Genomic DNA, 13,513 nt, shown 5'->3' with positions numbered 1-13,513 from the left:
ATCGTCAACTTCCCATATTCATGTAGCAATATTCCATTATCACCTGCACATGGTGTTTATATCTCTCAATTGATTTGATACACATGAGCTTTTTCTGCATATGATCAGTTTTTAAATCGAGATAGGCTACTGACAAACAAGTTGATGGTACAGGAGTTTCAACAGTCTTATTTAAAATCAGAATTTCACAAATTCTATGGTTGTTATAACAATCTAGTTTGCCAATACAACCTATCCTTTGGTCAAGTGCTGTCTGACTTGTTTCATACCAATTGTTTAGCCATTCTTGGCACACTGATTTCAACTACGGATAACTCCGTATACCGGAACAAGATATAGGGTTCATGACAGGTATGACTGGTCGACAGGGGATGCTTACTCCTAAGCACCTGACCCCACCTCTGGTATATCCAGGGATCCATGTTTCCTCAACTCTCTATTTTATATTGCTTGTAGGAGTTATGAGATTGATCACTGTTCGTTATCTTCACCTTTATAGGAGTTATGAGATTGATCACTGTTCGTTATCTTCACCTTTATAGGAGTTATGAGATTGATCACTGTTCGTTATCTTCACCTTTATAGGAGTTATGAGATTGATCACTGTTCGTTATCTTCACCTTTATAGGAGTTATGGGATTGATCACTGTTCGTTATCTTCACCTTTCATTGTTTGGGGATGGAGATGATAGGATAAAGACATCTGAGTAATTTTCTCCGACTTCTCAAAAGAGTCAGTATTGAAATATTTTGATAATACACATGATACTATCGTGAGTACCTGATAGAATATTGCTATTTATAACTAAAAAAATTACTCTAGTTATAGACAACCCTCAGTCATTGACTGAAACATGATGTCACAATCTAATGAATATTGATGAATTTACAAGACTTTCTGTAAGCAAATAGACATGTATGGGTAGGAGAGAGCGGAGTGGTCTCCAACGCGGAGCGTGCTTTGAGACGATATGTCAATTGAACATGTTGACATCTTAATTTGTACAAATGTAGTTGAGGGTATCAGAAAGACTTCTATGTATTTTTAAGCATAGAATGAATTATCTTTAAGGTTATTTGGGAGATATTCACTTCCACCATTTGGATTAATTTTAATATCCTAATTACTTCATCTAGTTGTTTCCCCGTATTTTTTATCTAATACAAGATTACTGAATAACATTATAGATTATGAATGAAGAGTAAACAAATTTATCAAAACCAAGTCTTTGATCTGTTCTTAATTCTGTCACCATAATTGTGGGAGAATGCTCAACCAAAACGTTGCATGAATAACAGCCGCTCAAAACTATAAAGCTTTAAAGGGGCATGGACATAATTTTTGATCGATTGAAATTGACAATTTTTCGTTATAGAAATAAAGATCTTTTGAACCGTTCTAAGCAAAAAGGGTCCTTAAGTATTTTAGTGCTAAAGTGTGAACTTTTGAGAACAATCCCTCAAAACATTACAGCAATATTGATTGTTGTTAAAATATTAGTCAATTAAAGATGACAACCAACTCGTGATTGGTAACCATGACCTATTTTTTTTTTTTTTTTTTTTTTTTTTACAAATATACAAAAATTACGTCATGTTTTTTTCATTATGACGTTTTTTGAAAAACATGCATTGTTGGATAAGATGAGGGTCTTTTTTGCTTGAAACAGCTCTTTTAAAAATAAATGGATGAAAAGTATTTTTACACAGGATATACATTGTATATTTATAAAATCCGGCTCTCAAAATCATGTTTGTCAACATGCTTGTTGTAGACATGACACCACGTGCAGAAGTGAGAACACCCAAGATTTCTAAAGAGTATGTCAAACGCACACAGTATCTCGACATTCGTAAATGATAAATCAATTTAGGGAGCAAGCCCAAAGAAGAAAGAACAGAAAATGTTAATGTTATCGAAACCGTCAACTTTGGTGACACGCTGATAGTTGAGTCACTTGACATGTAATCATAAACAGGGCTCACACCTTGTTTTGAAAATGAAAATGTTTAGATGTCTCAAATACATCTTTGCATCCATTTTTGCAATTTAGGTTTGTTGCTGTTTTATACAAATCAAATACTAACATATCATTAATCAAATTTATATCTAATTTTCTGGACCAAAATCATGTCCCTGCCCCTGTAAAGGAAGACTAAATCTTTATTTATTTTATATAAGGAGATCACGTTCAAAACAGTTTCTTATAATTTTCAAAATAAATGAAGGCTCAAGTGAACTTTTCTAATCAAAACTTGTCTGATATGTTTTGTTTTTGTTAATTTTTCACATTTTCATCTTCTTCCTCAGACCCACTGAACCAATTTCAGTCAAATTTAGTACAAATCATCATTGGGTGAAGGAGATTCAAGTTTGTTCAAATGAAGGACCATCCCTCCTTAAAATCATCATCATCGTCCATTTTGGTCAAATCAATCCTTTACCAAGGGTGAGGCCTGGCTGTCCTGTCAAGGTCAAAGTTTGTTTTTCCATACTTAGAGATTCAATGGATTGATCCTATTGTACTCTAGGTCTCGTTTTACTATCTCATCCCATGTCAACTATGGTCTACCTGGAACTCGATATCCAGATACATTCAGTGTTTGAACCTGTAATATCCAACCTGTACTAACGCTCAACATGGCCTAACCATCTCCGCCTACATGTCTGGATAACATCAGTGATGTTTCTGATGTTGAGGTGAGTAATAAGAGACTCAAAGGTGACATTCACTTCAGGATTGAGAAGGCAGATCCATCTTATCATGAATTTGTCGCTGTTTGTTTCTTTAGAGTGGCGGCTGTTAGTGCCCATGTTTCAGAACCATATAGCAACACAGGTCTAATGTAAGTTGAATACAGATGACCTGGTTGTGATTGCCAGATGTTTGTTCATCAGGATTGGAACATCGTGTTGTTGCTGTAAGTTCACATCCCCCACCAGATGACAAAGTGTCTCCAAGGTATCAGAAGTCTGCTACAACTTCAAGTGTGTCCTCACCAATTTTTACCTCTGTCATAGGTTGAGCGAGTCCATGACAGCTTGGGCACTTGTATCTTGGATCAGGACCATTGATTCCACTACATTTCTTATGGACCCAGCATGAGCAGCTGTTACAGAAGATGGAGTTCCTGCCTGTGCCTTTTAGGCAGACTGAACATGGGAGATAATTTTACAAGATAAGCAAAAAGTAGAGTGGACTCATTTGAAAATTTTCTCAAGAACCACAGGGCCAAAAATAAAATATACATGAAAACTTCCTGACATAGCTAGTGTAGATTCAAGTTTGTTCAAATCATGATCCCCATGAATAGGGTGAGGCCACAATAGGGGATCAAAGTTTTACATGGGATATATAGATAAAAAAATTTAAAATCTTCTCAAGAACCATAGGGCAAGGAAAGTGGAAATTTTCGTGAGAGCTTCTTAACATAGAGCAGATTCTAGTTTGTTAAAATCATGGTCCCCCGGGGGTAGGGTGGGGCCACAATAGGAGATTAAAGTTTTATATGGGAATATACAGGAAATTAATTAAAACAAATTCTTATCAAAAGTAGCAGGGCCACACTAAATCAAATGCAAATGTTTCCAATTTGTGTGGATTCACTTTTGTTTATAATGCCCCTGTGACTATAGTCGAGGGCATATTTTGTTGTTTTTCAGTCTGTTTGAAACTTTCACCTTGCTCATAATGTTTGAGTGGTAAGTGATGGGGCTTTCATTTTGCACATGCACATTCCTTGTGACATGACCTTTTTTCTGATACCAAAGTTTTTAATCTTTCTACCTTGGAGTTTAAGGTTGGGCTTTTATAATTTGCATAAAGATTCCTTATGGTAAGGCCTTACATTTTTACACATGAACTTTGACCTTGTGATTCTTGACCTTAGAGTTTGACCCAAATTTCAAAACTAATTGTCAGCCTTTAAGCATGGTCATAGATGAATTTGTCATCTTTTTAAAAAAGTTTATATGAAAACCAAATTGGAAGCATATGTCAAAATATTATGCAACTGTTATGATTTACCTGAGAACAAACGGACTGATTTATTAAAAGGAGAGACAAATGTATCACTGTATCCCTTTAAAGTAAATAAATCTCTTAATTATTACAAATGACAAAGTTTTATTCATAATAACATGTATTTATTAGTATTTTGGGAAATTAACTTTTCCCATACCTTAGGTATAATAAATACTTTTTTATCATATCAGTTCGTTACTACATGCAAGCACTGACTCCTGTATCTCATGTAGTCCCTCTGTAACATATAAACAATGTTTCAGACAAAGGTCTGACATTAGGATCCAGCAATTAAGAAAATGTGTATTCTCCCATTCACAATGCATTACAATCAGGCTCTTTAAACTTCACTAGCTCTGCAGTACTTCCAAATTGTCTATTTCCTCTCGTAAGTGGTCAATAAGATTATTAACTTCTGAAACCCGCATCCTGTTCCGTGTGATTTCCTCATCCTGATGAATCTGTTCTATCAAGTTCTTCAGCCATTGGTTGATACGAGTGACAATGTCGTCCTCCTTATTGTCAATCTTCAGGAGATGGACATCATGTGAGGAGGACACTGCATTGATGATTGTGTCCTTGTCCACAAGTAACTGAAATAGATGGATAACAACCCCACATCAATTCTATCAAATACAACATATTTTACTTTAGATGTGCTCAAGTTGCTTTTAATTAAAGGGCAATAACTCTTGTGTTGACTTGTTTTAGTTACATTTAAAGGGCAATAACTCTTGTACTGACTGGTTTTAAAATCTATAGAGCATGTAGATATATTCAATACAAATCAGGAAAAATCAATATATTCTTACCATTTTTAATTCATCGGATATTTCATCATCTAATTCATTTTTGATGACTTTTTCCAGAGTGACAATGGCGATTTCCATCATTTTCTCATGGTGATTGTTTTCTAGGTCACGGCACTGAGAGAGGAGTGATTGGACATTCTCCACAAAAGAACCCACCATGTCCTGCATGTTCCTTTCAAACTCTTTGATTACTTCCTGAAATGTCAAACAATTAACATGCATGCAGTAAATTGTATCTCTGTGAGTTAACCTGAAAATTAAGAAAATAAAGTTTTCACCTTAATTAAGTACATGACTGGGTTAATTTATGGCATTATAATTGTGTGGTACTGATGAGTACCGTATGCATGTCTAATAAATATCTATCTTGGTGAAAGAAAGAAAGCAGACAGAAATTACAACTTATTGTTATAACTTTGATTCTTGATATGGAATTCTTGTTACCTCAAGCTGGTCCACAACCTGCAGCTCCAGACACATCAGTTTGTCCCAGAGATCCTGAATTCTGTCATTGTAATCCTTAACACATTGCTCCAGCATCTTGGGATCACTCATCTGGGACATCTCTTGCAACATCTGGAATAGATTCAACAGCATTATAAGTGTTCTGGTACTTAAAGTATAGCTAAAGATTTTCAACACTGTAAAACATAAGCTATGAACAAATTGAACATGTACATATAATGTGATTTACTTTTTTCTTCATTTCTGTGAAGTCATCAATGTGCATCATGCCAAGCCTTTTGTTGTCTTGTTTTGCTTCCTCCACACATTCCCAGAAACTCTTCACTTCCTCCTCCCGTTTCTCATGCTCAGCAATACCAAATTCAAAGATCTGCAGACAGAACTGCATAAACTTCTCTTTGAAGGTAAGAAGCATTAAGGACAGCAAATTATGTAGACTTAGAATTGATCATTCAGCTCTCTGGATTTTTTATTGATTTGATTGGCCTTTTGGTGACTATTTATTGCATTTGTCAATTGTAAAAAATGGGTAAAGTTAATCTAAAGGTTCAGCAGAGAATAAACATATTCGATTAATAATGGATTATAACTGTTAAGATGCTGATCATTACATTTGGCACGTAATTGTAGCCTTAACTTACATGCAAAATTTTATTAGCTCAAACCAACAAATTCTCTTTGCCACATCAATGATTCCTCTATTTTTTATAATAAATATCACGACAAAAGGATATCTGTGAAGCTGGTCCTCCAGACCCGGCATCTCATTCAGTTTCTGACCCTCCTTATCCTCTGCGTACATTTGTTCAAATAGATCTGGCCCATTCATCAACTCTACATAGGCACTCTATATCAAAATAAAAGCATTGTGTTTAGGTATATTACACTTAGGAACAATTCTGAATAACAAAAATGTCATACTTTGTACTTTTAAATGAAAATTGTATGGATAAAGATCAAAATAAGATGAGGGCTGTATTATCCTGGTTTCCACAGTTTTGGAAACCTGCCAGTGGAAATTTATCTCATACAACAAATTATATCTGGTATCTAACTTTTCATGTATATCTCCAATTATCAAAAGTCGCCCTCTATTTTTCACAGCTGGGTGTCAAAAGTAGTTGAATTTAATGAGTATATTAAAATAGTTCATATATCAAGGGTATTTTTTGTAAACTTTTGATGCCTGGACACCAATTCAGACCATCATAAAATTTGAACATATTGATAGTGCTTTTAAATGCCTATCAACCATACATAATGTCAGGACGTACAGTCTATGTTGGTGCTCAGATATTCAAAATCAAACAAGAGACTTGTAAAAAATGAGCTTCAGCAGATCTAGAAAATGGTATTAGCTCAACATTATATCAGAAATGGTTTACTTTTATGTAATATTAATGAAAAGAAAGAACATCTGTTCAATAGCTTCACTATATTCTTGCTCACAATGTTGCTGGTATTAAAAGGTATTGAATATGAATTCTTGAATCAGATCAAAATTATTATTGCAAATTCTTTATTCACATTTTGATGTCTTTTTTAACCAATACTTAATAAAATATCAAATTTGTGAAATTATGTTGCGAAATGTTTTGTCGCTAATTCATAAATTATTATTTGCCAGGTAATATTGAACATTAGAAAATATATCATAGAATTGTCGACTTCTGTTTCCAATAAAATGTCAAACAATAAAATATAGTTTCTATTGTGCATATGTTGATATATATACAATATCATTAATTTCAAGAATATTGCAAGTAATTCATTGTTGCTAAGAAATTTGTTCTTTGCTATTATTGAAGGAAAAATACGGAATATGAATAGTACAATCTCAAGTAAATCAAACGCTTTATTTCATTTAAAAAATCAAAAACTATGGACACTTGTACATGCAGCTTATAGATAAGCAAAGTATTATAATTCTAACTAATGTGTAATTTGAATAAAATTGCTATTGTTGTATCTGTTGTATTGCTATGTCAACATAATAAGGTAGAGCCAAAATTATATTTTTCTTCAATCTTTAGGTCAAAGCTTTCCCTGATATGGAAAATTGAATTAGGGGTCAAATATGATGCTTATCCTACTTTATTCTTTCAGTGACACAAACCTTGTGTTTCTCCAGTTCATGCAGTCTTTTAATCTCGTCCTCTTTTTTAATTTCTGCCTGCCTTTCGTTATGAAGCATCTCGTCCCTTGCTACCTGGTATTTTTCTATTGCAGCATCTCTCTGTAAAAAATAACAAAATTTGTCATGATCTTTAAAGGCAGGTCTTATCAAATATGTTTGCCCAGAAATTCTGCTGACTTAAAAGATTTAATAACTCAGTTTGCAAAACAATTGGATGTCCACTTATGTATTCCGTTATTCATTTTAGTATATCTAGCGTTATGGACCTGTGTAGAATTTATACTATTGTTTGATCATGCAATTACTTGAGACATTCTACTTACTGACTGTTGGTCAACAAGTCTGTAGTCCAAAAATTCCAGGTTTGATAAAAAAGCAATCACATATTGTTTATATTCCTCTTGCTTGGAGAAAGGGTTGTCTGATAAATTCAGTGTCTTCAGGTTTTTGAATCTTCTTAGATACCGCAACTAGCAAATAAATTCTTTGTTACTGGATTGCAGATATATAACATGCATTCTGAATTTGTTACTAAGATATAATAGCACAGTCCCATTGCTTGATTAGTATTCACAGTGAGAAACTCAGAATGAGAGAGAAAGAGAAATATAAAACTTCAATGACAATCAACATTTCTTTAACGGAATTGTTACATATAATGCTGCTTTTACATTTTCTAGATCTGTGAGTTGGTTTCTGCCGAGGGAGAGGACGTGAAGGTTGAGAAGAGCATCCATGTTCTCTATGGTGGAGATCCTGTTGCTGTACAGAGTCAGATCCTCCAGTTTTGTGAGGGTGTCCAGATTATCAATGACTTCTATGTTGTTGAAGGACAAGTCTGAAACAAATGCCTTAGTTGCTAAAACACATTTAATCACCAGATGCAGTTTGGTGTCAGATGAACCACATACTTTAATTGTCAAATTCCAGTAAGTAACACTTTATAACATAATGATTAATACTTACCCAACCACACCAGATTTACCAAACTTTCTAAGCCTTCAATTTTTTCAATGATATTATTGTCCAGTTGTAATTTTGTGAGTTTTGTGAATTCCCATAGGTTATCAATTTTCAAAACATCTGTAAAAATGAAATATCAAAGTAAAAAAACCATTCTTAATCATGTAACATACATATGTTACACAATGACCCTTAATGAGTGGGTTCTCTATCTATTTCATCAACTTCAAAGTACAAATATATCATCAGAGAGAGACTCACTTAAGAAGTCAAGTCGAAGAGATAAAACATCTCCAAAATCAATTCCCTCTTGTTTTGCAATTTTTCCAGCTTCCTCTTTTGGTCCCTGTTCCTCAACAGCTTTTTTAAGTATCTCCTCATCAATAACAGCAGGCTCCACAGTATCATACAACCGACTCATTTTGATTCAATAATTTTTCTTTTCAACCTGCACAAGATTTTTTTGTAATAATCATAAAATGATAAGTTAAGATAAAGGAAATTTGACTCATCATCGACTGTTTAAAATACAAACAGAATTTTATAGCCGTATATAAATCAGCTTGCTCATTATTATACATAATTGTTACCGTTCGAATTTCCTCATTCCATAATGATTATATTCCCGTAAGTTTTCAATCTAAAACTTTAACATTTACGGCTTGAAGTTAATATAAACTTATAAATAACTTCATACTGGATAGAACTTAAATAAATCCATGCAAAAACCGAGTAAGTTACAAGTTTCTTACCCTGTATGTTTTACTGCTGTTAAATGATTGTGTTTTGAGTTCGATGTGTGCACTCTGTTGTCAGCTCCAGAAGTAGTTAATGACAGGTAATAGCCGTGAAACTATTTACTCTCTAAAACCTGAACATATCAAGTTTATGCAAATACCCACTACTCTTTTCTTTTAACTTTTTCATCGAGCACTGTGCATTTCAAAAAGTAAAAGCGTACCAGTTGTTATGGTTATTTTCAACATCCGGTTAATTCTTTCCGGAATAAAATTATTGGTTCGGATATTTTGGAATATGTTAATAGGTTGCAATATTTGATATTACATTTGATTAGAATAGTATAGGTATTTGTGTTAGGTAAAAATAAATTAAAATAGATTTAACATTCCATCATGTGAAGGAGACAATGTCGCGGGAACGTCCCTTCAGTTTAGTTAAAGTTGCATATTTAAAAGGGGGGGGGGGTAGATCAAAGAGAGTGTGGGTGCAAATGTCAGATTTATGTGGAATATCGCGTGAATCTATCCATCAGTAGATTATGAGCTCAAGCCTGGCAGGCTTTCCATTCATAACATTTTCCTTGGAGTGTTCTAAATTTTCTCCTTGTAGTATTGCCTATTTAACATACTTTTTAAAATAAATAGCGCTACATCTTAATTGTATAAAACAAAAAACAAAAAAAAAAAAACAAAAAAAAAAAAAAAAATTGTGTAGAATTATTTGTAAGTGTCATAATCATGTGTGTTGTTTGTTATGCTCGGAAGGGCCCTGATTTGGAATATAGCTATCTTTTAAAACTTTCTTTATTTTAACACATTACATGTGTTCATTATTGCACCATCAGACAACCACTATCTAGAGTTGAGAAAATTGCTTGACCCAAACGGGTGCAACAAGCAATAATTTTGAAATCTATTGCAAAACGTCGTGCATCGCTGTCCTTGATGGTAAATATATAGATCATGGGAATCACAAGCGCCTGACTCACCGAGAATTGGGTCAATAGAAGGGTGTGACGTCATATTGTTATTTACCTAAAAATGGCTGCTCTCTTCGGACATGGAAATCCTCTTGCGACGCAAGTTGGACAGTTGATTGGTAGGCATTTAGGGATGCTAACATCCCATGTTTAAGAAGTAGAGCTCTGCATCTTGTTTTAGACTTCAAGTTGCCGTTTGATAGATTTATTTGGATCGCGTATTACAACATCTGCAGGGCTTGGTTATAACTTCAGTCTTATAGAAAGAAAGTTGTATTGCCATTAGGCGATAGGCATAATACTCTATATTCAATAAGTAAATATACATTTGTTAACAAAATAGTCATTTGGCTTAAAACCACCTGTGTTCCAACTAGATGAATTACATGCAGAAATTTATGGAAATAGTGGCTGCAAAGGTAATGAAGTAGTTACAGCTTGCACAACATACAGGTGACTTGAGAAAAGTCTACGACACCACATAAAAACTTGAAGAATTCGAATTTCCAAGGGTCTGGACAATGACATACAGAACATTTGGTTTATTACACCATTTTTTTTATTTATTGATTGATTTATTGTTTGCTTTAGCCTCTGCGGACATGTTTTCTATGTAATGTTCATGATTTGATAAAAGAAGCAAGTGATTTGTTATGATATGTTGTATTTTTGTTACATCGCTTAAAATACGAAACAAAGAATTAATTCATCACTATCATGCTATATAATGTTTTTACCAAAAAGTTTAAGAGTATTAGAAAGAAAGTAATATGTCTTGCGGCATGGCCACGTCTGAGGGTGAAGCAAAAAGTATATTGGTATTAGTATATATATCCATAATAGGATAAAAAAAAAAAAAAATTCTCGAAGTTATCCAGATGTGTACAGACAGCTGTCAAAATTATCTTAACATCTTGTTACACAACTTAAGACATTAGATCCGCCTATTCACTGAACGTGGGAAATATAACGCAGTTGGTATAAAAAGTGCATTTTGACGTTAAATTAAGTGTCGTTCTTTAGCAAATTTACAAATATAGAAGACAGGGTTCAATTGAGGAGTGATTAAATATGATTGGGAAAATATGGTTTACATGCTTTTATGGATTTTATGTAACATCTCAGAATGTGAACTTGGGTAGATGAGATTCAAAATGGTGAAATACATGTCCTCGTGCTTGCATTCGAATTGATGCCATTTTGACCAAAATTTTCAAAGTCCCATATAAAGTATGGTTTACCTTTTCTTTAGTTTCTATATTTTCCTTTTAATCATGTATGTATACACCTATAGGAAGAGCTCCCCTCTATTAAATGTCCACACACTTTAATTGTTGATTGCAATCAATTACCATAATTGCATTTAGTAATTTGCAGTGCTCATGATTAGTGTTAAATCTAACGCAAACTAGCATGGCGCCGCGCCATGCCCTTTTTAATTGCACCATGCCCTTTTTTTCTCTACAATTGTTAAAAAAAATATTTGTTAATATAAACAATTGTTCTTTATTTCACAAGGTTGATTGAAAAGTTTAAAATCAAGGCAGCAGGTATTAACTTTTAAAGAGGCTAAATGATCATTCTATTACTATCATAGTATGATACAATGGAAGTGTCCCGAAATTGTCTTGCCGCAACGAAAAGTGTCCTTTTGAATATATGATATGTGTGCCCTCTTTAGATCCTAGATTTAACACTAATGAAGTGTCTCTTGCACTCAATTTACATAATGTTAATATAATACTTTATTCTTATAAATCTTTGTGAAAAACAATCGTATTGAGGTTTAATGATTGGAATTTGTTTATCAAATACAAATGGCAGTGAAGTGATGATAAGATAAAGATAAAAATACAGAGTACAAATCAATGGTTAACATATATGCATAATACACATATTACTTTATTTACCTTAGTAGAATCTATATTAGATTAAGAATAAGACAGACTTCATTTTATTAGACATGAGATTTTTAAGTGAAAGGGTATTGGGTCTCAGATTGGTAATATATCGAGAGTAGACATATTTATTTATTTCTCTTTTTAAAACTTCACAAATAATGTTATAGTGATACTCATTGCCAATATCTCCAAATTGCATAAAATGCATTTTTGTTCAAATCTCTCAATGCTTTGCGACCTTTCAAGTTTCAACAGGTAGACGATTAGTTGTTCATAATCTACATACTTTCCTTTATGTGACATACAGTTACTTCACAAACTATTTGAAATTCCTCGGTAAGGGTACCGTATTAGGAAACACCTAACTGACTATTAAAGGGACTGATTCACGATTTTACCCAACATTTTGTTTTTCACTTTTAATGATCAAAATCTACTGTCTAATGTGTTTGAAATATTTCGCATGAAAATTAAGGTGATACATCATCACAGAAGCTCATTTTAGAGAGTTTATTATTTGTTTTGTAAACAATGATTGCGGTATGCTATTGTTTATGAAATTTTCAAAAGAAATGGATATCGATCTAAGTATTATATATATCTTTCACATTTTAAGCATTTTTGGGGGAAATGTGTCATCTAAAAGTTAAAATTTGTGACTATGCAAAATTAAGATGCATTATATTACAAAATCAATATTTCACTTGTTTGTTTACATAAAAAGACTCGAGTCTTTGTTTACATAACACATATTTAAGGCTAAAATATTACTTTTATTCTTGCATTCAGAAGGTCAAAATTTTGGCTTCCAACATTAAATGAGCTATATTTCTAATGTATAACATCAAAAATGAAAAATATTTTTATCAAAAATCATGAACCAGTCCCTTTAATTAAAAACAAATGGCTCTTTGACAGGGTTCTCTAATGCAAGAATCAGCATCCTAAATGACAAAATTATAATTTGGGAGGCAAGAGATTTCAAAAACTATTAACTAGAGTCAAGAGATGCATCGTTGAGCTCCAGCTAAACTGAAGTTTGAAAATCTTTGTATTTGAATCACTTGTTACTGTGGTTCTAATGATTGCTTACACATTGTCACACTTTGGTGAACTGATCTGATAAGTGGGGTAGCTAGACTGCTAGATGCACACATTTGAGGCAAACCTCCCAAAAACCCTCCTTGATTTTCTATAGATCTGCAAGTATTTTATAGATAGAAAAAGTACTTTGTATGTGATTATTAGCTGACCTGAGCTGAAAGCTCAAGTGAGTTTTTCTGATCACCAGTTGTGATTTGTCTGTCTGTAAACTTTTTCACATTTTGGACTTCTTCTCCAGAACCACTCAGTCAATTTCAACCAAACTTGGCACAAAGCATCCATGGGTGAAAGGCTTAGAAGTTGTTCAAATTAAGGGCCAGGCCCCCTTCAAAGAGGAGATAATCATGAAAATGCAAGAGTAGGGTGGGGACATTTAAAAATCTTCT

General features: G+C 33.3%; 2 protein-coding genes across 5 annotated transcripts in view; one reads left to right on the top strand and one right to left on the bottom strand.

Annotated features, from left to right (window-relative positions):
• Positions 1-4,106: 4,106 nt before the first annotated feature.
• Positions 4,107-9,388, bottom strand: LOC125670982 (dynein regulatory complex subunit 3-like). Its single transcript, XM_048906453.2, has 11 exons — positions 9,155-9,388; positions 8,664-8,850; positions 8,406-8,522; positions 8,111-8,277; positions 7,763-7,909; positions 7,419-7,538; positions 6,037-6,149; positions 5,532-5,706; positions 5,282-5,413; positions 4,838-5,032; positions 4,107-4,618 (listed from the first exon to the last, which is right to left on the bottom strand). The coding sequence occupies exons 2-11, from the start codon at positions 8,821-8,823 to the stop codon at positions 4,376-4,378; spliced, it is 1,569 nt and encodes a 522-aa protein (XP_048762410.2). The 5' UTR covers positions 8,824-8,850; positions 9,155-9,388; the 3' UTR covers positions 4,107-4,375.
• Positions 8,349-13,513, top strand: part of LOC125670981 (target of Myb1 membrane trafficking protein-like) — a 37,197-nt gene continuing 32,032 nt past the window's right edge. For 3 of the 4 annotated variants that reach the window (XM_048906452.2, XM_048906451.2, XM_048906450.2), the window contains exon 1: positions 9,971-10,241. In XM_048906452.2, the coding sequence (XP_048762409.1) occupies positions 10,184-10,241 (58 nt within the window). In that variant the 5' untranslated portion in view covers positions 9,971-10,183. Of the gene's footprint in view, positions 8,369-9,970; positions 10,242-13,513 lie in introns of those variants that run through there. The other variant, XM_056161904.1, reaches the window with a different exon arrangement.

This window comes from Ostrea edulis, chromosome 4, assembly GCF_947568905.1.
Source record: "Ostrea edulis chromosome 4, xbOstEdul1.1, whole genome shotgun sequence".
Lineage (NCBI taxonomy): Eukaryota > Metazoa > Mollusca > Bivalvia > Ostreida > Ostreidae > Ostrea > Ostrea edulis.
Note: the sequence above shows the minus strand (reverse complement) of the source record. Positions and strands in the feature narration are given on the sequence as shown.

What these genes read in the sequence shown, in the direction of transcription:
- LOC125670982 (XM_048906453.2), bottom strand. Translation starts at nt 8,823, where the DNA reads ATGAGTCGGTTGTATGATACTGTGGAGCCTGCTGTTATTGATGAGGAG. An exon ending in GGTAAATCTGGTGTGGTTGG is followed by an intron (nt 8,278 to 8,405) that starts GTAAGTATTAAT and finishes CATTTGTTTCAG; the next exon opens with ACTTGTCCTTCAACAACATA. An exon ending in ATGAACTGGAGAAACACAAG is followed by an intron (nt 6,150 to 7,418) that starts GTTTGTGTCACT and finishes ATTTTGATATAG; the next exon opens with AGTGCCTATGTAGAGTTGAT.